General features: G+C 35.9%; 1 protein-coding gene across 1 annotated transcript; it reads left to right on the top strand.

Annotated features, from left to right (window-relative positions):
* The first annotated feature begins 5852 nt into the window (after positions 1-5852).
* On the top strand, positions 5853-24668 carry LOC112016559 (transcriptional corepressor LEUNIG_HOMOLOG). Its single transcript, XM_065759935.1, has 17 exons — positions 5853-6161; positions 6579-6641; positions 6741-6838; positions 6970-6992; positions 7150-7278; positions 7378-7381; positions 8051-8100; positions 8195-8458; positions 17490-17564; positions 17796-18026; positions 19040-19181; positions 19261-19370; positions 22200-22349; positions 23100-23255; positions 23362-23478; positions 23706-23903; positions 24128-24668. Coding segments are annotated over exons 1-17 (1956 nt in total). The 5' UTR covers positions 5853-6159; the 3' UTR covers positions 24272-24668.
* Positions 24669-24886: the final 218 nt, after the last annotated feature.

The raw sequence follows: 24886 nt of genomic DNA, 5'->3' as shown, positions 1-24886 counted from the left end.
TAAAATAAATAAAATAGAGTCCTAATATAACTAGGAAAGTGGTGTTTTCAACTGGAAATTTCCTGCACCAGATCTGGAAACTATCAAAAATAAACCGCATTAGATTTGCGTATTAGAATTTCAGGCAAAGGAACATTCCAGAACGTCAGCAGTGCAAGTGCAGCAAATTCAAGCCCGATTTCGACCTTGATGCAACCAGTATCTCTCAAAACTCAAAACATGAAAATTGTATAGCTTTTTCTTGTTGTTCCATAGCATTTTTAATCATCTTAATCGAAGCTCAGATGAGAGAGTTATACCCAGATTACGAAGTGATGTCGAAACTATCCAGAATCGCCCAATTAGCTATGTTTTGCACTTGATGCCTCCATTTGCATCCTAAATCAAAATATAAGAATAATGAGTACATTTAGGTACCAAATAAATATAAAAGAATAAACATTGATGGAGAAAAATATGACATTTTGCATTCTCATCATTGCCCTACTTGTTCAACAACATGTTCCTCTTATAGTACTAGGAATGTTGCTAAGCACATAAGGACAGGTGTCAAATTGTGATTCCCCCATTTCAAATCCTAATACAGCTATTGTACTATGTAACAGCTGGAGGAGAGAGAAAACACACCAATGTCAGGATAGTGGGATGAAGGGTGGCTTTGCTATGACGTGGGGAACAAGCCATGGCAAGGAAAGGGACATTAGGGATGCTAGGAGTAATACACGTGTCCTAAACAGTGGTCCAACACAAGCTCAGCCAATAAGGGGTGTTCTATAGCATCTGACCATAGGGGTTACTATCTCCCTTTTTATGCTAGTGCTAGGTGTCCATGCCGGTTACATGCTCACCCTTCCCCAAGAAGGTCACACCATTGGCACGGGCCAAAGATCCTCTTCTTCAGCTAACGTTCCATTTTTCTTTCTCATAACTAGCTCACGTGTAGGGTTCGGATCCAGCCATGTCAACACTCACACATGCCTTGGCTGGTGTAATGTATGTGTGTGTGTATACACTACTATTTAAGGGGCTTCCCCTATTTGGAATGGACATTTTTTTGTTCCAAAATACTCCTAAAATCTACATTTAAGTAGGCGCAAAATTTGGTAAAAATGCTTCTTTAACTCCCACATAAAACACTATCTACAAAATGACCACACTCCCAATACACTCACGTTAGTTTTCAAACTCATATTGCTTCTTCTTCCTACTTAAAGGTATGTGTATGTCAATATATATTGGTTTTTTCTATTTTAGTTTTCTAATTTGTGAACAACTTCTTATATTTTAGAAACAAATCAAATATTTGTGTAAAGTAGCCCTTTTATTTCAACCTCACCTTTAATTTCTTTCACATATTTCTTCAAGGAACATGCACTTGGGTGTGGATCTTCAAGATTTTCGTGTGCTCTGACCTCTAACTCCAACAGACTGTTTGGACTTTGGACTTGAAGTGTAGTCAATGACAAAAATGTAAGTATCTTTGAAGATGACCTCCATTTAGATGCCTCATGCATGTTGGGTTCACTGTATTACAACAAATTATGTTTGCTTTTATGAGTTGTCATTTAGTATTTATTCCTGTATTTTGTTTATATTTGGTTTCCTTACTTTGTTATTATTATCCTTTCCATATCATTATTTTATCTTATCTTTTCTCTAATTAATGAGTCTTTTTTAAAGGGTGGGAATGATATATATTTTTGTTTTTGTTTTTGTGTGGTTATTGGGTTTCACTAATTATATTAGTGTATGTGTTTTAAGTGGTGCTCTCTCTTCCTCCTATTATTATTTTTTGTCTTTTTTCTGAAATTTAAGCCTTACTCTCTATTTTTTTGTCATTTTTTTAGGTTGACATATCAACAATTTTGTTAGTTGCATAGCAGGCACATTGGATGAATTCGGGTGACTGAAATAGTAGTCAATTTATAAAGTAGTTATTAAAGACCATTTTTTTTTTTTTTTGTAAATATCCTACCTATATATGCCTATATTTATCAATTTTTTAACACTACATTTTCAGTTAATTTTCCTTTGTTGTGCCTTTCATTGCACATTTTTTTAAAGAAATAAAACACATTTTAAAAAAAAATTAAAGGAATGGTAATGTTGACAACCCTTCTTAGTTTTTGTGTGTGTGTGTGTGTGACTTTTTTAAGCATCCTAAAATTTAGTTATGGATGTGTACTAAGTGCCTATCTTTTAAGATTAAATATAATTACATAACTACCATTTAAAAAAATTGAATAAAAAAATTTTTGTGTTTACATTGTGAGAGTCTTTAGCATTTGAAATTTTTGTTATGAATGTATAATAACTAGCTACCTTTTAGGACTAAGTGGCTGCCTTTTAGGATTTAAAAAAAAAAAAAAATTGATAACCCTCATTTAAAAAAAAAGAAAAAGAAAATAGATTTTAAAAAAAAAAGTTAAAAGAATGGTAATGTTGATAGCCCTTCTTAGGTTTTTATTTTTATTTTTGGCTTTTTTAAGCATCTTAAACTTTAGTTATGGATGTGTACTAAGTGCCTATCTTTTAGGACTAAATAATTACCATTTAAAAAAATTAAATAAAAACAAATTCTAAGTTTACAATGAGAGTCTTTAGCATTTGAAATTTTTGTTATGGATGTGCAATAACTAGCTACCTTTTAGGACTAAGTGGCTACCTTTTAGGATTTTTTTTAAAAAAAAAAAAATTGATAACTCTCATTTAAAAAAAAAAAAAACTGATAATTGAGACATCTTATGACCAGTATATCTTTTTATTACATTACAAAGTTCACAATTCAAAATGAATAATTTTCATTCATTAAACTTTTGGGCTTGGGTTTAAAAAAACAATAGATGCACCAAAAAAATTTCATCGCATGATATTAAACTTAGAGAATAGGTGGACTTCTCAAACAGTATTCTTGGTGTTTTAAGAAATTAATACTATTTAAATTTTCTTTTACTTCAACTAAGCCTTAATCTTATTTCCAACTTTGTGAAAATTAAATCTGAGAGTGTGAAAACATTCAAAATAATATATTACACTCAAAATCAGCTACCAATCAATTTTAATCAAACCTAACAATTAAATAAATTGCTATACAAATTAAATAAAAAAATCCATATGCACAACAAAAAATACGCAAATGTATATATCCAAAACCAATGTACTACACAAATGTATTCAAAAGCTACTAACCTTTCCGTATTCAAGGTGTTTTAAAAAAGGACAAGGATTTCCTGCACACAAGGTTGCAGCAGTTGCTGCATACAAGGACAGATGTCAAACAAAAAGAGTGACACATGTGCAAGGTCATGTGCAACGCACGTGAGAAAACTTCTATCAACTCTTAACGTTAATGATCTCTCTCAAGTACATGGTAACAAATAACAATTCACTCTCTCTCTCATCAAAACCCCTTCCACGCCTCTCTCTCTCTCACATCCTCGACCTTCGTTCTTATCAAAAACTCTAGCCAAAAGACCATTGCCATATGCTTAGGTGGCCGATCCCATTCCCACTGACCATGTCTCCACTGGTCCTTCTCCTCAGCCACATGAAAGACCTTCTCTAGATAAAATTCTCAACTTTGATGTCTAAAAAAAAAAAAAAAAAAAAAAAAAACCATAGTAAAGCAAATGAAGTGTACCTTTCCCATAAAATGAAAAATTGTCCTAGAACTTAAAAAGGAGAGTATTGATTATTTCAAGAAGAAGCAAAAGCATTGAAATAGTGTTCTCTACTTTCCCCCTTTTCTTCTCAGCAATATTGCTCCAATCCGATCCAATCAATGTGTGGGATATAGTTTTAGTTTTGTTAATATATATCTCTAACAAATTTTAAAGAAGGATTGATAGGTATATATAGTCTAGAATATAGAAAAGGGGAAAATGAAACTCAAAAATATTGAGGTGGAACCAGAGCACCAATATTACTAATTTGGGTTGCATTGCGTGAGAGGAGCTGAGCTTGGTTGGGTAGGGAAGGAGGGTTGGCTCGTGGCCCTCACGCTCGCCCATAAGTCTGTCATACTCGTCCTCGAACTTGGCTCTTCTTCGCCTGATTATCGTGTCAAAATTGACCCAAAGGAGAAGGAGGATGAGAGAGAGAGAGAGAGAGAGAGAGAGAGAGAGAGAGAGAGAGAGAGAGAGAGAGCATTGATGGTTTTGAAGATAGAGAGAGGGGTGCCATCACTACCGTGCATGTGAGAGAGAGAGAGGTGTTGAAGGGGTTTTGAAGAGAGAGACTAAAGAGAGAGAGAGAAACTATTAGAGTTGACAGAAGTTTTCTCTTACTATTGGTCATGTGCGTTGCACATGACCTTGCACATGTGTCTCTCTTTTAGTTTGACATCTGTCCCTGTATGCAACAACTGTTGCAGCCTTGTGTGCAGGAAATCCTTGTCCTTTAAAAAATTTAATACAAATTTAATTAATTATTTATTTAGTTATGTTTATGAATTTTTTTTACTAAGTGACTATCTTTTGAAATTATAAATAATTTCGTACTAGCCTCTTCTATTTTTTTTTTGGGTAAAAGTTAATAATTTGCAATAATTATAATTTGAGATCACAATATTTTCCAATTACCAAAAAAAAAAACCTAGAGGTGTGATGAAAAAATTATTTCACCTACAAATGCATAATACTTATCACAGCCCTAGTTTATTTATTTATTTTTTAAATTTTTTTGTGATTGAAAAATATAGTGATTTCCAATTATAATTGTTACAAATTACTAATCTTTACTTAAAAAAATAGAAGAACTTCTAAGCATGTGCGTGAGTGCATGCTTAGAAGAAGAAAAAAGAAAAAGGAAAAAAGAAAAAAAAAATGAAATATGAGGCCAAAGCCTGTTTAGATGATCACAGGCTCTTCCACGACGGGGTGATTCGGCCCAGCTATCTTGAACGGCCCATCGGATCTGATACTTTCTCATCCTACGGTACAGAAGTAGTACACTACCGAGTACAAGTTACGACTTCTTGTGAGCTGTCCAATTGTTTATTTAATTTTTTTTACCATAATTCATCCAATCGCCCCACTCAAACTTAAACTCATCAGAATCAGATATCAAATTAAGAAAATATTTTTCATCTCCATATCATTTTGGAGTTGGAGTTGTCCTCTCCATCTCCTATCCCTTGTTACGATTCTTCAATTTATTTACGAACGTCTAATTTTATTTAACTCACATGATTATTTTATTTTATAATAATAATAATAAAAATAATAATGTGACTTGGTTTTGTTTTTTTTTTTTTTGAGAAAGGACTTGGTTNACTTAAAAAAATAGAAGAACTTCTAAGCATGTGCGTGAGTGCATGCTTAGAAGAAGAAAAAAGAAAAAGGAAAAAAGAAAAAAAAAATGAAATATGAGGCCAAAGCCTGTTTAGATGATCACAGGCTCTTCCACGACGGGGTGATTCGGCCCAGCTATCTTGAACGGCCCATCGGATCTGATACTTTCTCATCCTACGGTACAGAAGTAGTACACTACCGAGTACAAGTTACGACTTCTTGTGAGCTGTCCAATTGTTTATTTAATTTTTTTTACCATAATTCATCCAATCGCCCCACTCAAACTTAAACTCATCAGAATCAGATATCAAATTAAGAAAATATTTTTCATCTCCATATCATTTTGGAGTTGGAGTTGTCCTCTCCATCTCCTATCCCTTGTTACGATTCTTCAATTTATTTACGAACGTCTAATTTTATTTAACTCACATGATTATTTTATTTTATAATAATAATAATAAAAATAATAATGTGACTTGGTTTTGTTTTTTTTTTTGAGAAAGGACTTGGTTTTGCTTAAGTAAATAATATACATACACATGACATAGTTAGTCTTTTTAAATCGCCAGGTAAACTTTGTTCCTCAAATTAACCCCACATTTCCGAAGCTCAGCTTCGCACCCGTACAAAGCTCAGCCTCCGGCTCCGAACCTAAGCTTCGTGCTCTGTTCAGCTTGCGAACCTTTCAAAGTTCAGACTCCACAGCCTTCTGATCACAGAGACCTTATTAGTCTTTCAAATTAAGAAAAGAAAAAAAAAAAAAAAAATTAATAGCACGAATTGGCAACACATTTGATTAGTTTTCAAAATTGAGTTAAAAATTGTTCATTGGTGATCGTTTCCTTCCGCACCAAGGCCAAGACCGGTAATGTACGATTTGATTCATTTCTCATTTTCAATTTAATTATTTTATTTTGTTGTTGTTTATATTTTAGTAGAATTATTATATCTTTGTTCTTTTAAAATTTACTTCAAAAGTTGAATTTTTGATTCAAAATTCAGAATTGGTAATCTTTGATTTGATCCATTTCTCCGTTTACTTTCAATCCAATTACTAATTTTCATTTTAGTAGAATTATATCTTTATTCTTCGAAATTTTTATTAGTTTCAAATCAAATTTACTTCAAAAGTCATAAACTTTTTAGTTGAATTTTTCATTGAAAATTCAGAATTGTAATGTTGGATTTGATCCGTTTGCTTTTGAGGTTGCTTGCGAATTCTATTTGATTTTTGATTTAGTTCGGAGGTGGTTATTGAGAAATTGAATTGAGATCTTTTGGTTCTAGGCAGTTTGGGCTTGTTTTGGAGCAGAAAACAATGGCGCAGAGTAATTGGGAAGCGGATAAAATGTATGATTGATTTGCTTACTATTACTATTATGTTAGTTGTTGTTGTTTGTGTAAGATTTTTCTGATAATTGGTTTGTTATTTTGGCTAAAAATGGCTAGGCTTGATGTTTATATATATGATTATTTGATGAAGAAAAAATTGCACGCCACAGCAAAATCCTTCATGACTGAAGGGAAGGTCGCGCCGGACCCCGTAGGTAATGGAATTTTAGTATTTTTGTGTGATTTTATTAGAAAGTACAGAATTTAGCTTCTTCGATTTAGATTGTGAGTTGAGAAATGGATTGGAATGTTTTAAGTTTATATAACTATTAGGTTCAATATGCAGCAATTGATGCTCCTGGGGGTTCTGTTTGGGGGGGGGGGGGGGGGGGGGGGGGGGTGTTAGTTTTATCACAGGTGCAAATGTTTTGAGATAAATGGTGCTATAGATTTGAATGAAACCTTTTTGCCAGAATATGAGTGTTCTTGGTAGAGCCCTCAGCTTTGTGTTTCTACCCACCTGCAGCCACCTGTACATTTGCCTCTTGGTAGCATGCTTAATTTCCATGTGCCATTTTTCTTTAGAGACTCCATTTTTGGGTGTCACAATTTGCTTCCATTGAGGATGATTAAGGCTTTCTTCAAAATTGGGAGGGTATCTTGATTGAGTTTGGTATTCTTAGGCTTTAAAATTTCATTCCATGTTTGCATCACTATTTTTCTGTTAATTCCCATCATGGTAAACAAACTTCAGTTAGGTATTATTTCATTATTCTAAACCTTTGTCATCTCATATATATGTCTAATATAATCAACCAATTTGGAGAAAAGTGTGGTTGATCCAAGAATTGATATTGAGTCCGGAAACATGTATAACATGCCATGCATGAGTCACATGACTATCATGAGCAATGATGTGCAATGTTTATGGATGGATGGATTTACTAACATGGTATTAAAGCCAGATTTTTCTAGCATATCTTGTGTTTAAATCTTGAACTCATTTTAATTAAGTTTTGGAACTTATCAAAAAAAAAAAAAGGTTTTGGAGTTACCTCGGCCTCCTTTTTTATTTTGGGTTTCACATTTAAATTTGCGCTTGTGTGAGAGAAAAGGTAGCGTATGCATGATATGCGTTGTTGTCCTGCTTCCCAATGACGTAAGCTTTTGGGATAGATGTTTCACTATTCACCAACAGCAGTATCTTAGCAAGATGGGCTGGAGTAACTAAAATTTTAGCTCAGCTGGGGAAGTTTTGTGCCATTAAAAACTTTGTGGTAACCTGATTACTGCTTTATAGACAATGTTCTGTATTTATCAAATTGGATTACCTTAAGAAATGATATCTGGGAAATTTAGGCTCCATTTTACTTCAAGTCATTCTTTTAGTAAATTTTATAATTTGTAACTTTCTTTGCTTTTATTAGGATTGAACCCTGGAGTTGGTGGTCTTCCGTTGAAGGGGTGGCCTTTAACTGTAAGTTGTACACTGGACCACATATGCCCTAGAGCTTTATGTAGATTTTCATTGGTTCACAGTTCTTAACTGAGGTATTTGCCAAAATATTCAGGGCATTGACCAAATTAGACCAAGTTTAGGTGCACAAGTTCAAAAGCCTTTCCTACAGAATGCAAATCAGCTTCACCTTTTGCCACAGCAACAACTCTTAGCACAGGTGCAAGCACAAGGAAATCTTGGTAGTTCACCTATCTATGGAGATATGGATCCTCAAAGATTTAGAGGATTATCCAGGGGAACTTTGAATGCAAAAGATGGCCAACTGATTGCAAATGATGGATCTTTAGGTTCTCCAATGCAATCAACTTCATCTAAGGTAAGATTTTCTTACTTGTGATGCCTTCACTTGTTCTCATTCTAGTAACATAAATATCATGCATATGTACATACATATACCTATACATGTTTTTAAACAAAACCCTTATTAGAATTAGAATGATTTTGAGTATTTCTTTTGCGGTGGGATCCTTTGTTGATATAGAATACTGATGCAAATTGGCGTTCGTTTCTGTTCAACACAGTTTCCATCACCTTTTGGATTTTTTCCATATCACCTTTTTTGCCCATCTCATACTTCTTCACCGACCCCCCCACCCCCATCTAACCTGCCTTTACAATCATCGTTATTGCCTAGACCAACCACTACAATATCACCCACACCTCTTCCTATCAAATTGCCTCTCCCTAACACAACTTCTAAACCTTTTCTTGAGGGCAGATGGGGCAATAAAGGTTCTTTTCGCATAGATACTAAATTTTTTTCTTTCTCTTTTGATGGTGGACGGGCTGATTCTTATGCTATACACGAGTCGTTGGAATATTAAAAGTTCTGTTTGGGTGGGCTGGAAAGGATCGAAATGGATTCTCTCTTGTTTCACTAGTATCTGAGATTGGGTTCCAGGAAAGGATTATCTGTGCAAATGCTATAGAGAAAACTATAAGTTTTTCGAATTCCAGGGAAGGTCGAATAAGGCTAGTCTTTTTGTGGATATAGCTGTGTATTATGATGGACCTTGTCATGGTTGTGTTATGATACTTGCTAGCTCAAATCATTTTGGGTGGTGCTTGTTTACAAAAGAATTAGACAGATTCTTATCAGGTGAGAATACTATATTGGTGGAAGGGATGACTTCCGATGGTGCTGTTGGTGGTGGTCTGACGGATAGCAGTGGACAAAATGGGAAGAAAACATTCAATTATGGTAACTAGTGGAAGTTCAGGAATTTTGAAAATTCTGGAGTTATTTTGGGGCATAACGTGATTAAGGGTAATTCTGCCGTTACTGTATCTAATAGAAATGGTAGACCCACATTTGAGTTTACTTTTAGGCTGCGTTTGTTTTGGGTGAAAATTACTTCCGGAAATGCTTTTCTGTAAATGCGGGTGTTTGGTTGCGCATGAAAAATAGCATTTCCGGAAATTCGTTTCCGTTGACCGTGAGTCAAAGCTGAAATTGTTTTCCCCTTTTATTTTTATTTCAAATGAAATTTTCCGAAAAAGAGACAGAGAGCACGAAGAGAGAGAGAGAGAGAGAGAGACCCAGACCGGCGACCAAGCCCCATGAACCGCCGGTGAGAGAGACCAAGCTAGCACGAGCAACCGCCAACCCACGAACTGGCGAACCCAGACCCACGAGCAACCGCTGACCCACGAACTGACAAACCCAGACCCATCACCTCCTCGATCTCGTCGATCCACGAACCAGACCCATCGCCTCCACGATCTCGCCTTTCCACGAACCTCGATCTCGTCGTCGACCTAGACCCAGACCCAGACCCAGACCCAGACCCGTCGCTCTCTCTTCCTCGATCTCTCAGTTTTTTTTTTTTTTTTTAATTTGATTGTTGTTGTTGTTGTGGTGGTGTGGTGGTGATGTTTTGGTGGCTGTGACTTTTGATTGCCAGAATTTGTTGTTGAATTGACTGATTTTGAAAATTTTTTTCATAAAATTTGTTTGGATGATGAGAAAATAACTGAGAAAATGTGAAAAATAGTAAGAAAATAGCATTTTCAGAATAAAATCAAACACATGAAAATATTTTCTACACACAATTTTCATAATATAACAAAACACTTGAAAATATTTTTCATTCCTGAAAATAGCATTTCCGAAAAATAGTTTATTTTCTGGAAATTATTTTACGCGAGAGTCCAAGGTTACTGATGGGGGAAAACGAGTTGTATCACACATGTCCAATAAAAGTGGGCTTGATGTTTTAAAACGTGAATCTGAGCATGACAAAGCCCAAGTGGCTAACCCGAAATGAAAGGCCCATTTGGAGGTTTCCTATCCGAGTGGTGTGGGCGAGAGTGTGCACAGTGATCAGAGTGAGAGACCAAGGTTACCGATGGAGGCAGCGGCGGCATTGGTGGTGTCTGAGGCTCCGATGGGTGCTATATCGCCGATCCTTAGCAACAAGCCTCTTCCCGGTCAAGCTACGGAGCTTCTCGCCTCCAACCCGGTGGTTTCTCATCCCGATAGGGAAGGCGAAAGTTTTTCCGAGGTCGATCAGAGAACCACGGTGGAGCCGCGACAACCTGGGCACCTTGAAGTTGTGGGCTCAGGGTCGAACCCGGTGATGTCAACGCAGGAAATCATGCTTTTGATTGGCGATGATCATCTTGCTTTTCATCGTCGTCTTCATCGTCCTCGGTGGGAAGCTTCGAATCGTTTTTCTCCCTTGTCCAACTTGGATAGGGAGGGGGATCCTTGGTCCAAGGAGGAAAAGGAGGTAGTATTTACGGAGGCCCATCCCGAGGTCAACAAGGGGGGTGCTTCCCAAACAGGTATGATGTTTTCGGGTGTTGAGCTTGTAGATGGGTTGCAAAATGGTGGGTTGGAGCTTTTTCTTCTTCCATGGGAGCAAAGTGGAGTTGACACTGGTGTTTTTGGTAGTGGAGGGCAAGAGAGTGGTCCTCTGGAGTGTGTACCGATGTGTTGGTGGGATCCTAAGGCAGTTAAGGATAAGGTGTTGACAAGGGTTGATGAAGAGGGTGAACAATTAAAATACAGTCTACAATGATGAGAAGTTATTGCAAAATGGTGGTTTTCCTATTGTAAGACATGAATCTCAATGTGTGGCTTTATTTTGTTTACTGGAACAAGAATGAATTGAGGTTGTAAATGATGGGTGTATTCGAAGACCTATTAAATCTGGTCAGAAAGGTGTTAGAGAACTTCAGGGTCTAGTATCCACAGTAAATTATGATGGGTCCTCTTCTCGTAATAGAGGTTTGTCGAATGGTTTGGGGGCTATTGGTAGTTATAAATGACTTTAAGACTCCTTTCTTGGAATGTTAGGGGTTTGAATAATCCCCGGAAGAGGGAGGTTTGTAAGAATCTCCTTAAGGAATGGTGGTGCGATATAGTCTGTCTTCAGGAAACTAAACTTTCTTCGTTAAATTCTGCTGTTGTGCGAAGCTTATGGGGTAGTCCCTTCACTGGTTGGGTTGTCCTGGATGTGGATCAAACATCCAGGGGGGAGGGGGGTGTTTGCTGCTTTGGGATAAGCGGGTGGTTGAGAAAATTGATGTTTTTGTTGGTCAATTCTCAGTTAGTGTACTTTTTGGGGGAGTATTGGATGGTTTTGAATGGGTTTGTTCTGGTATTTATGGTCCAAATGCAGACCAACATAGTGCTGCTTTGTGGGAGGAGTTATCAAGGGTGTGTGTTCGACGGACCACGGCTTGGTTATTATTTGGGGACTTCAACAACATTAGATATCTTGGTGAGAGGCTTGGCTGTGACTCTTTCAGCCTAGCCATGTTTGCTTTTTCAGATTTTATAGAGAATAATTTCCTAGTGGATTTACCATTAGATGGGGCTTCTTTCACCTGGTTTAGGGATTCTAAACTGAAGTCTATGTGCTGTATTGACAGGGCCTTGGTCTCTACGGTTTGGGAGGACCATTTTGGAAATGTGTCTCAACTTCATTGTGTTATTTCTAATCATTGTCCGCTTTTGGTGGAAACTAGTGGTGTTGGTAGGGGGTGCTGTGCTTTTAATATTGAGAATATGTGGCTAAAAGTTGAGGGTTTTGTTGAGAAGGTTCAACAATGGTGGAATGGATAGCTTTAGGGGCTCTCCAAGTTTTGTTCTGGCTCAGAAATTAAAGGCTCTTAAAGAAGACCTAAAGAAGTGGAATAAGGAGGAACTTGGAGATTTGGCTTTTAAGAAGAAGAGTTTGTTGTTTGAATTATTGGGTTTGGATGCTAAGGATGAAATACTGGGCCTTCCGCATGAGGAACAATCTCACAGAACACAGGTTAAAGGTGATATTGAAGTTTTAGCTTCTTTGTAAGAGATTTTCTGGAGACAAAGTCCCATGCTCTATATGTGAAGGAGGGAGATAACAACACGTTGCTTTCATAGATTAGCGAATTCTTATAGAAGAGCTAATCATATTAGCAGTGTAGAGGTAGATGGTGTTATACATGAGGATGAATTTGTTGTACGTTCTCAGGTGGTCCAATTTTATCAAGAGCTTTATACAGAGATTGATACGTGGCGTCCAACTGTGGATGGGTTGGATTTTGTTTGTATTGGGGAGGATGAAAGGTTGTCCCTTGAGAGGGAATTCTTGAAAGAAGAAGTTACCTAGGTTCTGATAGAGATGGAGGGGGATAAAGCCCCTGGTCTGGACAGTTTCACTGTGGCATTTTTTCACAAATGTTGGTGGGTTATGGAGGATGATGTTATGGCTGTATTTAAGCATTTTCACAGGTACTCAGTATTTGAATGGTCTCTAAATGCTTCTTTTCTCTCTTTAATTCCCAAGAAAACTAATGCTGTTAATTTTAAGGATTTCCGACCTATTAGCTTGGTGGGCAGTGTTTACAAGTTGCTGTCTAAGGTGATGGCAAATAGGTTGAGGGTGGTGTTAGACAGTCTAATCTCAGAGTCTCAAAATTACTTTGTTGGTGGGAGACAAATTTTGGACTCAATGCTTATTGCAAATGAGTGCCTAGACAGCAGATTGTAGTGTCATTCATGGGGTGTAGTTTGTAAGTTGGACATATAAAAGACCTATGATCATGTAAATTGGGATGCCTTACTCTATTTGTTGAATATGATGGGCTTTGGGTTAAAGTGGAGGGGGTGGATTAAGGCTTGCATATCTATTGTTTGCTTCTCTGTTCTTTTGAATGGATTCCCAATAGGTTTTTTTGGAAGTTCTTGTGGTTTGAGACAAGGTGATTCTCTATCCCCTCTTCTTTTCCTTTTGATTATGGAAGTATTAAGTTGGATTTTGAAGAAAACTAAGGATAGTGGTCTGCTTCGTGGTTTTCATGTGGGACCAATTAACTCTATTGGGGTACACATATCAAATTTGTTGTTTGCAGATGATACCATTTTGTTTTTTGATGCTTCTAGAGAATAGTCGTTGTCCATTAGGCTGGCTTTGACTTGTTTCCAAGCTTTTACTGGTTTGAAAGTAAATGTGGGGAAGAGTGAGATTGTCTCGGTTGGGGAGGTTGGTAATATAGGTGCTTTGGCTAACATTCTCCGTTGTAGGGTGGGTAGCCTGCCTATGTAATATTTGGGAATGTCGTTGGTTACTTCGTATAAGATTGCATCCATTTGAAATCCTATTTTGGAGAAGATGGAGAGGAAATTATCTGGTTGGAAGCGTCTGTATTTGTCTAAGGGTGGTAGACTTACTCTTTTGAAGAGTACCCTTTCTAGCCTTCCTACATACTACCTATCCTTATTTAGCATCCCTGTAGCTGTGGCTGATAGACTTGAGCGTATTCAGAGGAATTTTTTATGGGGGTCTTCAGAGGAGTGTTTCAAACATTCTTTGGTGGCTTGGGAGAAGGTGTGTTCACCATTAGAGGTGGGTGGTTTGGGGATTAGGAAGTTAGGTCACTTTAATCAAGCCCTATTGGGAAAATGGTTATAGAGTTTTGGCCAAGAAGGAACTCATCTTTGGTGGAGGGTTATTGCCACTAAATATGGAGAGGGTCAAGGGGAATGGAATACTAAAGTTTGTAGAAGGGCCCACAGGTGTGGTCTTTGGCGTGGTATATATGATGGTTGGGAGAGATTCTCCAAACATTTGGCCCTAGTGGTGGGTGATGGCTCTTGCATTCTTTTTGGGCATGATAAATGGATTGGGGATACCTCACTTAAAATGCTCTATCCTCAGTTATATGTATGTTCAAATGACAAGGAAGCTTGCATTTTTGATGTATTGTGTCATCAGGAGGGTGGAAATGATAGATTTTGGAATGTGAGATTTTATAGGGATTTTCATGAGAGGGAATTAGAAGCTGCCTTCTTGTTCCTAGATTTCATTCAGTCTTGGATTTCGAGATGGGTGTGATAGTTCCCATTGGTGTCTTAATGGAAATGGTAAGTTTGATATTCGGTCTTTTTACAATAAGATCTGAGGTACTTCTCTCTCTAGCTTCCCTTGGAAGGGTATTTGGAAAGTCAAGGTTTCTAAAAGGGTGGCTTTCTTCATGTGGACTAAATGGTCGGATACTTGCCTTAGATAATTTGATGCTTCGGGGTCTCCCTTTGGTGAATCGGTACTTTATGTGCTGCTGTAATGAGGAATTTGTGGACCATCTTATTGTCCTGTAGCTCAATCTTTCTGGGTGCAAATGTTACATGTTTTCGGGATCCAATGGGTCATGATAGGTTCAGTGGAGAGTTTGGTGTTTTGTTGGAGTAATTGGTTGGGGAAATTTTCTTTGGACATATGGTTCCTGGTTGTTTGATGTGGGTTGTTTGGATGGAAAGAAATCGGCGCTCTTTTGAGGCTAAAGAGAAATTGCTTGTTCAGTTACAAGCTCTATGCTAGAGTACTCTTTTTGATTGGGCTAGGTGTTGGGGTTCTTCAAATTGTTCTTCTATTTTGGAGTTTCTTACTTCCCTTAGAATTGTCCCTTAAGTTGTTTTTTTATATCTTTGTTGTTTTTTGTTGCTGTTTCTTGTGTTCACCATCATGAACACCTTGTATTTGCTGTTTTCGCTTTTTCTTCATGATTAATACGATTCTTATTACTTAATTAAAAAAAAAAGGTAAGATTTTCTTTCCACCACCTATGAGAATATGATAGCCTTCATGATACATGTTGTAAAAATGCTATAATTCATTGTATTCTTTCTTGCATGATTAAGAGTTCTGTTTTTAGTTCCAATTAGGGTGGCAAACATTTAAAACAAGCTCATTAACCCACCCTAGCCGTTGCAATATAGGGGAGTAATAACCAACCCATTTAGATACTGGGTTTAATTGTTACAACTCCATTTATTACCCATTTAAAGTATGTATTAAATGGGTACCCGTAAGTTATCCATCTGAAGTACTATTCAGTTGACATTTAATGGCTGCTCAATTTCAAGCTTAATCATTGTGGTGGAGCAGACTAGGGATTGCTGTTTTGGCTTTAGGGGTCAAAGCATCTTCCATGGGGTGGGAGCAGGTTTTCCATTTTCCACTTACATTGGTTTGAGGTATGAATTAGCTCCCCCACCTCGAACCTGACCCATGTATATTAAAAATATATTTGAAATATTCAAAATTTTAAGTGACTAGGCTTTAGCTCAAATGACACTTGCTCTTCCCATAATAGTAGGATGAAGGGGATTATTAAAATAATAATAATAATGGGTTAAAGGGTGAAGTCTTGAGTTCAAACCATTTGTTGCTTGTGTAGCTTGTCAATTAAAAAATATTTAATATTTTATTTATATTAAAATCCAGTTAATATATATATATATATATACACTTTTCAATTTTTTCTCTCCCTTATCAAACCCTAGCTACTGAACAAACCTCTCTCCATGTTAGTCTTCTCATTTGGCACCACCGCATTCTAAATAACTCTTTGCGCCATTGATGTCATCCCTTGCCTCTTCATCAAACCCTCCCTTTTCCACCTAACATTCTAGATGACTACTTTTTTAAACATCAACCAATACTACAACGTTTAGATCTCTCCTAAAGTACTAGATGACTCCCTTTTTAAACAACAACCAATACTACAACTTTTAGATCTCTCCTAAAGCACCACCTCTCCCTCATCCTCCACCACTCTAAATACTTCTCCACCCTTTTATCTGACCGACGACAACCCCACAATGACAATAAACTCAACTCGAAAACCTTCAAACTTCCATTGATAGCATCTCCACTATCAATACCCTCTCAGTCACCCTCAAACTCCTCTTTGAGGCAATAAAAACATAGCTAAAGTCTTGAAATTTTTTGGGGTTGCCAATGGATTCTCAAGAGCTAATCAGGGTCAGCCCCATGTATAGAAAGGAAACATCCCAACTTGTGTGTGAAAAGGTTCTGATTAATAATAAAGTGACAAAATTTTATGTTGGTTGTCAACCTATTGCAACCCTCCCTTTTTGTGGGTCACTAGTCTACCACAACCCTTGATTCTTGAATTGACATTGAAGAACATGAATAAATATGAAAGATAAAGTATTAATTAAAATAAGCAATTAAAGTTGGAGGAATGGAAAATTGAGAAGTATACTAGTGAAACTTCATTTGTTTTCTAACAAAATACAGGAATTTATTATTATAATTATAATATTTGTAACAAAATAAAGGAAATTGAAAAATGGTTTTTCATTTTAAGGACTCCATGAATGGATCAGAGCTGTGTTTCCAGTTACCTCATCAAGTTTTATTAAGTTTCTAGATCTGTTGAATTTTCACACATAATTTGTACTTAACTGCAGTGGTTTCCCTCTAGGCTATAATATACATCTCGTGAATTAGGGTGTAGCCCTTTGAAAATTTCCTGTGATATGAGAATTGCCTGTCTTACTGCTCCAACTTTGTCAAAATGTCAATTTTAATTATTATCAGAGCATAGGTTTTATGAATTTTGATGGGATTTCTCATTTCTGTACGAAAAGTGAAAAGTTACTGTCATATGCACAAATTTATTTATTTATTTATTTTTTTTCAATTTCAAATTGAATTGGTCTATTTTACAAGTTACAGCAAATCATTATATATTTATATGTATGCGCACCATTTAAGTTCTCTTAAATGAAGGTGACAATCTCAAAACAGTCTGGCTAAAATCTTACAGCTGGCTGAACTATATGCTGGATACTGTTTAGTGGGTTAGAAAAGTGAAATTAGTTCCTATTGTGAAAAAATACTACCTAATTCTGCATTGCTGTTTACCACTACTTTGGCATTGTAGATTTTAAAACAAACCCCTATGGCCAGCTTGAGAAGATCCTGAATGGTCCTCTTTATACAGAAACTCTCTGGTTTTGGTAGTGGCTGGTTCTATTGCTATTTCTGCATACCATTTGGATGTCTCTTTGGTGACATTTTTCTGAAACTTTGGCTTGTTCAAAGCAGATTAACATGCCACAGATACAACAGTCTTCTTCTCAGCAACAACAGGATCCTCTGCATCCACAGCAAGTGCAACAGGTTATACTCACTTCTGTTGACATAATGCTATTAAGACTCTTATTTTCATCACCATTAAAATTATAAATTTCAATGGAATCCAGTTCTTAGTTACAAGAAGTTTCATGTTTTACCGCTACCTCTAGCTGCAGTTATGTTAAAAAATTTATATCCTACAGTATATATATTTTTTATAAATGTTTTATTTGTTATTGCTTGCAATAAGTGACTTGGTTATTTGTTATGTAATAGAATAACCGAAAACGGAAAGGGCCCTCATCTTCTGGAGCTGCTAACAGTACTGGAACAGGAAATACAATTGGTCCTTCGCCAAACTCTCAACCATCAACTCCATCTACTCATACTCCTGGTGATGGAGTTGCTATGGCCGGTAATCTGCAGAATGTTGGTAGCGTGTCAAAAGGTTTAATGATGTATGGTGCAGATGGAGCAGGTGCTCTTGCATCATCCACAAACCAGCTGGTATATGAACTTTTGAGAAACTCCAACCTGCATACTACCCACCTGATGGGAAAATTTTAAATATGCATACTCGGTTCAACAGAACATGTATTTGTGTGCGTTGCTTGCAATTTAAGTTAATATGTTTTTCACAAGTGGCCTTGGGTCTTGAACCCATGATGTCAACTCTCCACCCCAATTTTTTATGGAGGGAGGAATGTCTAATAGAGCTACAACTGATTTGGATTGCACATTCCAAAATGAGGCAATACTTTTTTCAAAAAAAAATATTTAGAATCTAGAATGAACTGGCATAGCTGGTTTGGTTCCACATATGACCGCTATTTATATTGCTCATTTCAGTCATTCATTTGGTTTGGATACTTGAAGATCCTTGCTTAACAATATTTTTTGGATTGGGGGAGAGTTTAGTAGAGGGGAATAGGGGTGGAGATTAAATTCTACCTGTTTTAGATGGTTTTTAGAAGGAGATGGGAAAGGATTGAGGGGGAGCCCACTTCCCTTCTCTTCTTCTTCTTCTTCTTCTTCTTCTTCTTTTATTTTATTTATTTATCAGTTCCTCCACTTTAGAGGAATTTGGAGGGGAAGGGACTCAAGTTTAATGAATTTATATGTACGTTCTACTTTGCCATTTATGTTTCTTGAAAGTAGAGTTTAATAAATGAAGGGTATAATTGCCAAATTATTTATACACGATTCTTTCCCTGCCTTCTAACCCTAGAATAAAATAAAGGGAGGCACATGTACTCTCTTCTCTGCCCTTTTAATTTTTGAAACATCAAATAAGGGGGAGGGGTATTTACTCCCCTTTTCCACTCCTCTCCTCTCCTCTATCTTCCCCTCTTATCCTCTCCCTCCACACTTCCATAGTTTAAGGGAAAAGAAAAAGATAAGAAAATGTTGCGCCTATTCAGTTGTGTTATGTTTTAAAGTATCCTTTCTGAGAATAGCCAAAATGGTGCATGATGAGTTACTCTTTAAAGGCCTGTTCATGACTTTGTCCCTAATTACAGGATGACATGGATCATTTCGGAGATGTTGGCTCTTTAGATGATAATGTGGAATCTTTTCTCTCACATGATGATGGAGATGGAAGGGATTTGTTTGGTGCAATGAAACGAAACCCTTCCGAACATCATGCAGAAACTTCGAAAGGTAATCTATGATCTCATGGCTTGAGCAGTGATGATTATTTAAATTGACTGCAGCCAACAATGTGTCTTCTCCATATTAGGTTTTTCTTTCAATGAAGTTGGTTCCATGTGTAAAAGCAACAGCAAAGTTGTCTGCTGTCATTTCTCATCAGATGGGAAGTTATTGGCCAGTGCTGGGCATGACAAGAAGGTATAAGGCATTTTAGCAGGCAAGGGAATGAATTCCAAGTTTTAATTGTACACTTAAGGACAGATATTAGTGATTGTTTCTGTATTTGATGATGGTTTTGTTCACAATCTTTTAATTTAATAATTGCAGCCTTACAGGTCAATAAATACACCTACGCTACTAAAAAAGCTTAAAGAGCTTCTTTCCAATATTCCAGTTCTGTGTTGACTTTAAAAAATCATTAATTTTAGCCCCTTTCATTGATGTCCTTTCTTGCGTTTGTTTTTCTTAACCAGCATCCACATATGTCCTCTTGATGATGAAATCAATGCCTGCATTTATCTTTTGGAACTTGCTAGGGGTCATTAGATATTATTATGATATAATTTTTGACAAAACTACTAATTTCCAATAATAATTGCTAGGACAAAGTTTAGTTACAAGTTGTAGCCTTAGGCTACAACCTTACTCAATATCTTTTTATTGAAGGTGAATTTTGATAACTCTACCATTAGATTACATTTTCTTCTTATATTCTCCATGTTTGCAAAATTTTTAAAAAATTAAATGTCAATAGCTATATTATCAATAAATTGTTTAAATTGCAAGTTTTTGTAGTTTAAAATTATGCACAAAATATAAACTTATAGATCATATTGTAAATAATATTCGATTGACATAAAATTTGACATGCATATTAAGAACGTAAAGAACATGCAATTCAACGGTTAGATTTTCAAAATATGTAGTAATATCTATTTTATTGAGTAAGGTTGTAGCCTTAGACTACAACCAATTTTATAGCTTAACTTTTTCCTAATTGTTGTACGTCATGAGGTCTATGGCTAGTGTACTTTTGGTAATTTTCATGAGTTTTATTATGAGTGTACTCTTGGTTATTTATGATCTTGATGATTCTCATTATTAACACTTGTGTAGGTTTATATGTAATTTAATTACATTAGATGTCATTTTAATTGTTTATAATTAGGTTAGAGTTTAAGTGGGAAACCTATTGTGAATTTTTGTTGGTTTTTTGACCGAGCAATACCTTGTTGTAGTCTCTTTCTAGCATCTTGAGAGTGGATTTTTTTTTTTTTTTTAATATTTATTTATAAATTTTTTATATGTAACAAAATCTTTATTGATACCCAAAAAACCAAGTACACCAAGGGTGTTCCTATGGGAGTGGTACAATCAATCTCCCAAATTACAATGCTCAAACATATCAATAAGATTGAAACATGTAAAAGTTGTGTTTGCATTTCAAGTTTTGCTACATGTTCCACAATGTCCATACTTAGTATCTTAAGTATGGATATTGTGGAATAGATGTAGCAAAAGTTGAAACACAAGCATGACTTCCTGTGCTTTAATAATTATTTGGAGTTGTTCAGCAAAAAAAAAAAAAAAAAAATTATTTGGAGTTTGCAGTGTCTCCCATATCATAACGTCTACTTCCTTGGTCACAGTTCTCCCCTCTTGTGTCACTGTCTTTAGTCAACTTCCCTGTTGAGTAGTTAACTGTTGTTTTGAAAGATGAAAATTGCAGTTAATAATTTCAGGAAATGCTCTTTGCTTCCGATTTAATATTATACTTTGATTACACATTTCTTAGGGTAGGTCTTTAGGTAAATGCATGGTTTTTTTTTTCTTGGATTATACTTTGATTTATATAATCCTGGGAGTTGGGAACGCATGATGTGTGCGCACATGTTGCTTATTTATTTATTTATTTTAATGAACTTATCAAAATTTTAAAAATAATAATAATAAATAAGAAAAAGAAAAATACAAAAAAATGAACTATTTAAAATCTATTGCCCTTCCTTGGAATATATTTATTTTCGTAGATGATGTTTCTATTTTACAGAATACTAGTATTTAGGCACATCCGATGTGTACACAACACATTGTTAATGTTTCCAAAAAGAGAATTCATGACAAAGTAAAAATATTGCATATTTCCCTTATATAATTTACTTTGTTAAACCCTAAAATTTAAATTATCATGTTTGTTTTACATCATTGGATAGGAAAGACTGCAGTCATCTCTTACCTTTATCTTCTCCATGCTTGTTTTGCTTTTTTTTTTTTTTGAATTGGATAAATGGTTTGCATTTTTTTCTCATTAGCTTTTGGCTCAAAAGTGTGGTGGGGACAGTGAAAAATGGTGAAAGTGCCCATAATGGTAAAGATTCTATGAAAAGCTATAAATATCATTAGTATGAATCTGAATATTTTTACATATAAAAAAAGTATGAATCAGAATATTGAGGCCACCACTACACCATCCTCGTAAGATATGGTGTAATACCAAGAGGTCGTTCGATGTGCCCTAAGACCTGTGACATAGTAAATGTTTTCCTTGCATATTAATCTTAAATAGCTTTCATCTAGCATATATTTCAGAGGTTAACAAAACTGAATTTTTTATTTTAGTATCTAAAAACATCTCTACCAATGGTTAGAATCTTTTGAGAGATGTGGCTAAAGCTGAAGCTTCTTCTAGTCTTATAAAAACTTCACAAATGTTACTTTTGTGTAGCTTCAAGTGGATTTCATTTGTTTTGGCATTAATACTTTAAGATCTATGTTTTAGGTTTTAAATATATAACTAATTGTTTATTTTTCCTACAGGAGTGTGTATGTGGTTGTTAATTTTAGCTAGTCACAGACTTTTGTAATTGTTTTGAGCTCTCATCGACATGTTTCATTTCAGTGGGCAACTGCAACAATTAGATTTTATATAATTACAGTTCTCCCTGACCCCACACACGCACCACCCCCCCCACCACAAAAAAGGAAAAAGAAACAGATTTGTATGCTTATCATTTTTCATGTCAGTAGGTTGTTCTTTGGAACATGGAGACACTACAGACTGAGAGTACTCCAGAGGAACACAGTATGATAATTACTGATGTACGCTTCAGACCAAATTCAACACAGCTGGCAACATCTTCATTTGATACTACTGTGCGACTTTGGGATGCTGCAAAAGTAAATTCTACACTCTGCAGGAATTTATTTAAATTAGTTAGTAGTTGCTAAGAAACTTATATTGTTGTCCCTCCAATTGTAATCTTCATAGTAATACTCAGTATGATGGCTGCAACTGGTTGCTGCATTTTTACTGTATTGCTGCTGCATTTTTACCGTATTGTTGCTGCCTCATGCAATTTGACTTCTTCAAAACTAAATAATCACTTATGTATGATAAATATTGTTAATAATTCAACATAAGAAAATGATTTTTTTTTTTTTTTTTTTCAATTTCTTTTAGCAATGCTTTAGACTTTTACATTATTGAGTACCTAGATTCAAAATGGGTTAGACAAGAGGCATTGGTACTCTTCTATACCACCAGGCTGAACTATTACTATCATATGCCCGGTCCAAACTAAGGTAAGTGGGGAAGAGAAAAGGTGATATTACTCTTCACACACCACTGATTACCTAACTGTCCTTCAGAGACATGTAAGGGCAAAAATTGTCATTCTGGATTACCTTTTGAGGGTGATTTGTAATTCATTTCTAGAGTTGTTCGTCCTGTATATATTAAAGCCTACTTGCCATGTATTTTTATGGTAAACTCATGTCAATACCATCAGACCTCAAGACAGTAGGAATAAATTTCTGGACTTTATGATGTGAAGCCATTTCTTTACCTATTGTACCTTCTGGCATTTAATTATCAATGAAGATTCTGGTTTACATATCATGGGCACTTACTTCAGTTTATTGTTGCAGCCAAGTTATGTCTCACAGCCATTTACAGGGCATGCTTCGCATGTAATGTCCCTTGATTTCAGCCCTAAAAATAATGAAATTCTCTGCTCTTGCGATGCTAACAGTGAGATTCGTTTCTGGAATATTAATCAGTATTCTTGCACCCGTGCTTTCAAGGCTAGTTTTGGAGCTTTCTCATTATCTGTTGTACTGTTTTAAATATTTGAAGATTTATTGGATTTGGTTTGTTTTGCCCTCTGAACCTTTGTAGTTTGATGATCAGGGAGGTTCAGCACAGGTGAGATTTCAGCCAAGAATTGGACAACTTCTGGCTGCAGCAGCCGAAAAAGTTGTGTCCATCTTTGATGTCGAGACTGATAGGCAGACACACTCTTTACGGGTATGATATCTTTGTCAAATTCAGAAAAAGTTGGAATCCATTATAACTTCTCTTTCAAATGTTCATTTAGTCACTTTCTTTGTTTCTTTTGCATAGGACATTGCCATTTCAAACAGGCATCTCCCCCCTCCTCCCTCCCTATCTCTCTCCCTGTGTGTTTTCAAAAATTGGATTGCACATTCTAATATGCAGTTAGTAATTCTAATGTGTGGTCTTATGAATTTCAGGGGCACACTACAGATGTCCACTCTATTTGTTGGGACACAAATGGAGATTATTTGGCATCTGCCAGTCAAGAGTCTGTCAGGGTATGGTCTTTAGCCTCTGGAGACTGCATTCACGAGCTCAGCTCCAGTGGAAACATGTACCATTCTTGTGTTTTCCATCCAAGCTACCCCACTCTATTGGTCATTGGAGGCTACCAGGTGATATTTTTGCTTTGTTATTGTTGTATACCTGTATTTTCATTTCCTTGTGATGATACATGCATTTTCCTTGGTGAATTTTTTGCCTGCCAGTTTATTACCAATAAAAAAAATTAAAAAAAAGGCAATTCTTAAATGGCTATAATTGGTCAACAGTTGGGACTGAATTGATTTCCGACAGATCTTATAGATTGCTGACATTATTCATACTGATCGTTCTGCAGTCTTTGGAGCTTTGGAACCTGGCTGAGAATAAGTGTATGACAATTGCAGCTCATGATTGTGTGATAGCAGCTTTGGCGCAGTCACCACTAACAGGGATGGTTGCCTCCGCCAGTCACGACAAATCTGTTAAGATTTGGAAATAAATTAACTGCCTTTGGTTTATACAAATTTCCCACTATCAAAGTCTACCAGCCCTTTCATTCCAGATGCAGTAAAAGTCTGAATAAAGAAGAAAGAAAAGGAGAGAAAAATTTACACCTTTGTACTTAATTTATTTTTCTTTTATTTCACTTTCATTATTTATCTTCTTTTTTTTTTTTTTTTTTTTTTTTTTTTTTTTTTTTAAATTTTAATATGTAATAAAGGGAATGTAGGTTTCCCTGTGGTCTCATTTGGTAGTTAATTTGGCCGTATTGCATTTGTTGGGTTTTGAAAACTTCTTTCGTGAGGTTTTGGTACCCTGGTAGTTGTGATTAAGTGGTTGAGGTACTGTATTTTTAGGTGGAATAATTGGTATAAATACATCTATTTAACGGTTAAGCCTCTATGACACTCATCAAAATATCACCATTTCCTCATTTCAAGGACCCCATTGAGGAATGGCATACTTTTTTAGTGCAGCCAACGTTTTCATGCCTATGGTCATGTATGCCGTTTGATAGAAATGCAATTTCAATCTAACCTAACCGGAAACGTGCAATGCAATTAAGGCAGAAATGGTATTGGATGTGACAGTTACATATGACATATCTCGCGAT

Source organism: Quercus suber, unplaced genomic scaffold (assembly GCF_002906115.3).
Source record: "Quercus suber isolate HL8 unplaced genomic scaffold, Cork oak 2.0 scaffold_346, whole genome shotgun sequence".
In the NCBI taxonomy this organism is placed as follows: Eukaryota; Viridiplantae; Streptophyta; class Magnoliopsida; order Fagales; family Fagaceae; genus Quercus; species Quercus suber.
Note: the sequence above shows the minus strand (reverse complement) of the source record. Positions and strands in the feature narration are given on the sequence as shown.

What these genes read in the sequence shown, in the direction of transcription:
- LOC112016559 (XM_065759935.1), top strand. An exon ending in TGAAGGGGTGGCCTTTAACT is followed by an intron (nt 8,101 to 8,194) that starts GTAAGTTGTACA and finishes CAAAATATTCAG; the next exon opens with GGCATTGACCAAATTAGACC. An exon ending in ATCCACAGCAAGTGCAACAG is followed by an intron (nt 17,565 to 17,795) that starts GTTATACTCACT and finishes GTTATGTAATAG; the next exon opens with AATAACCGAAAACGGAAAGG.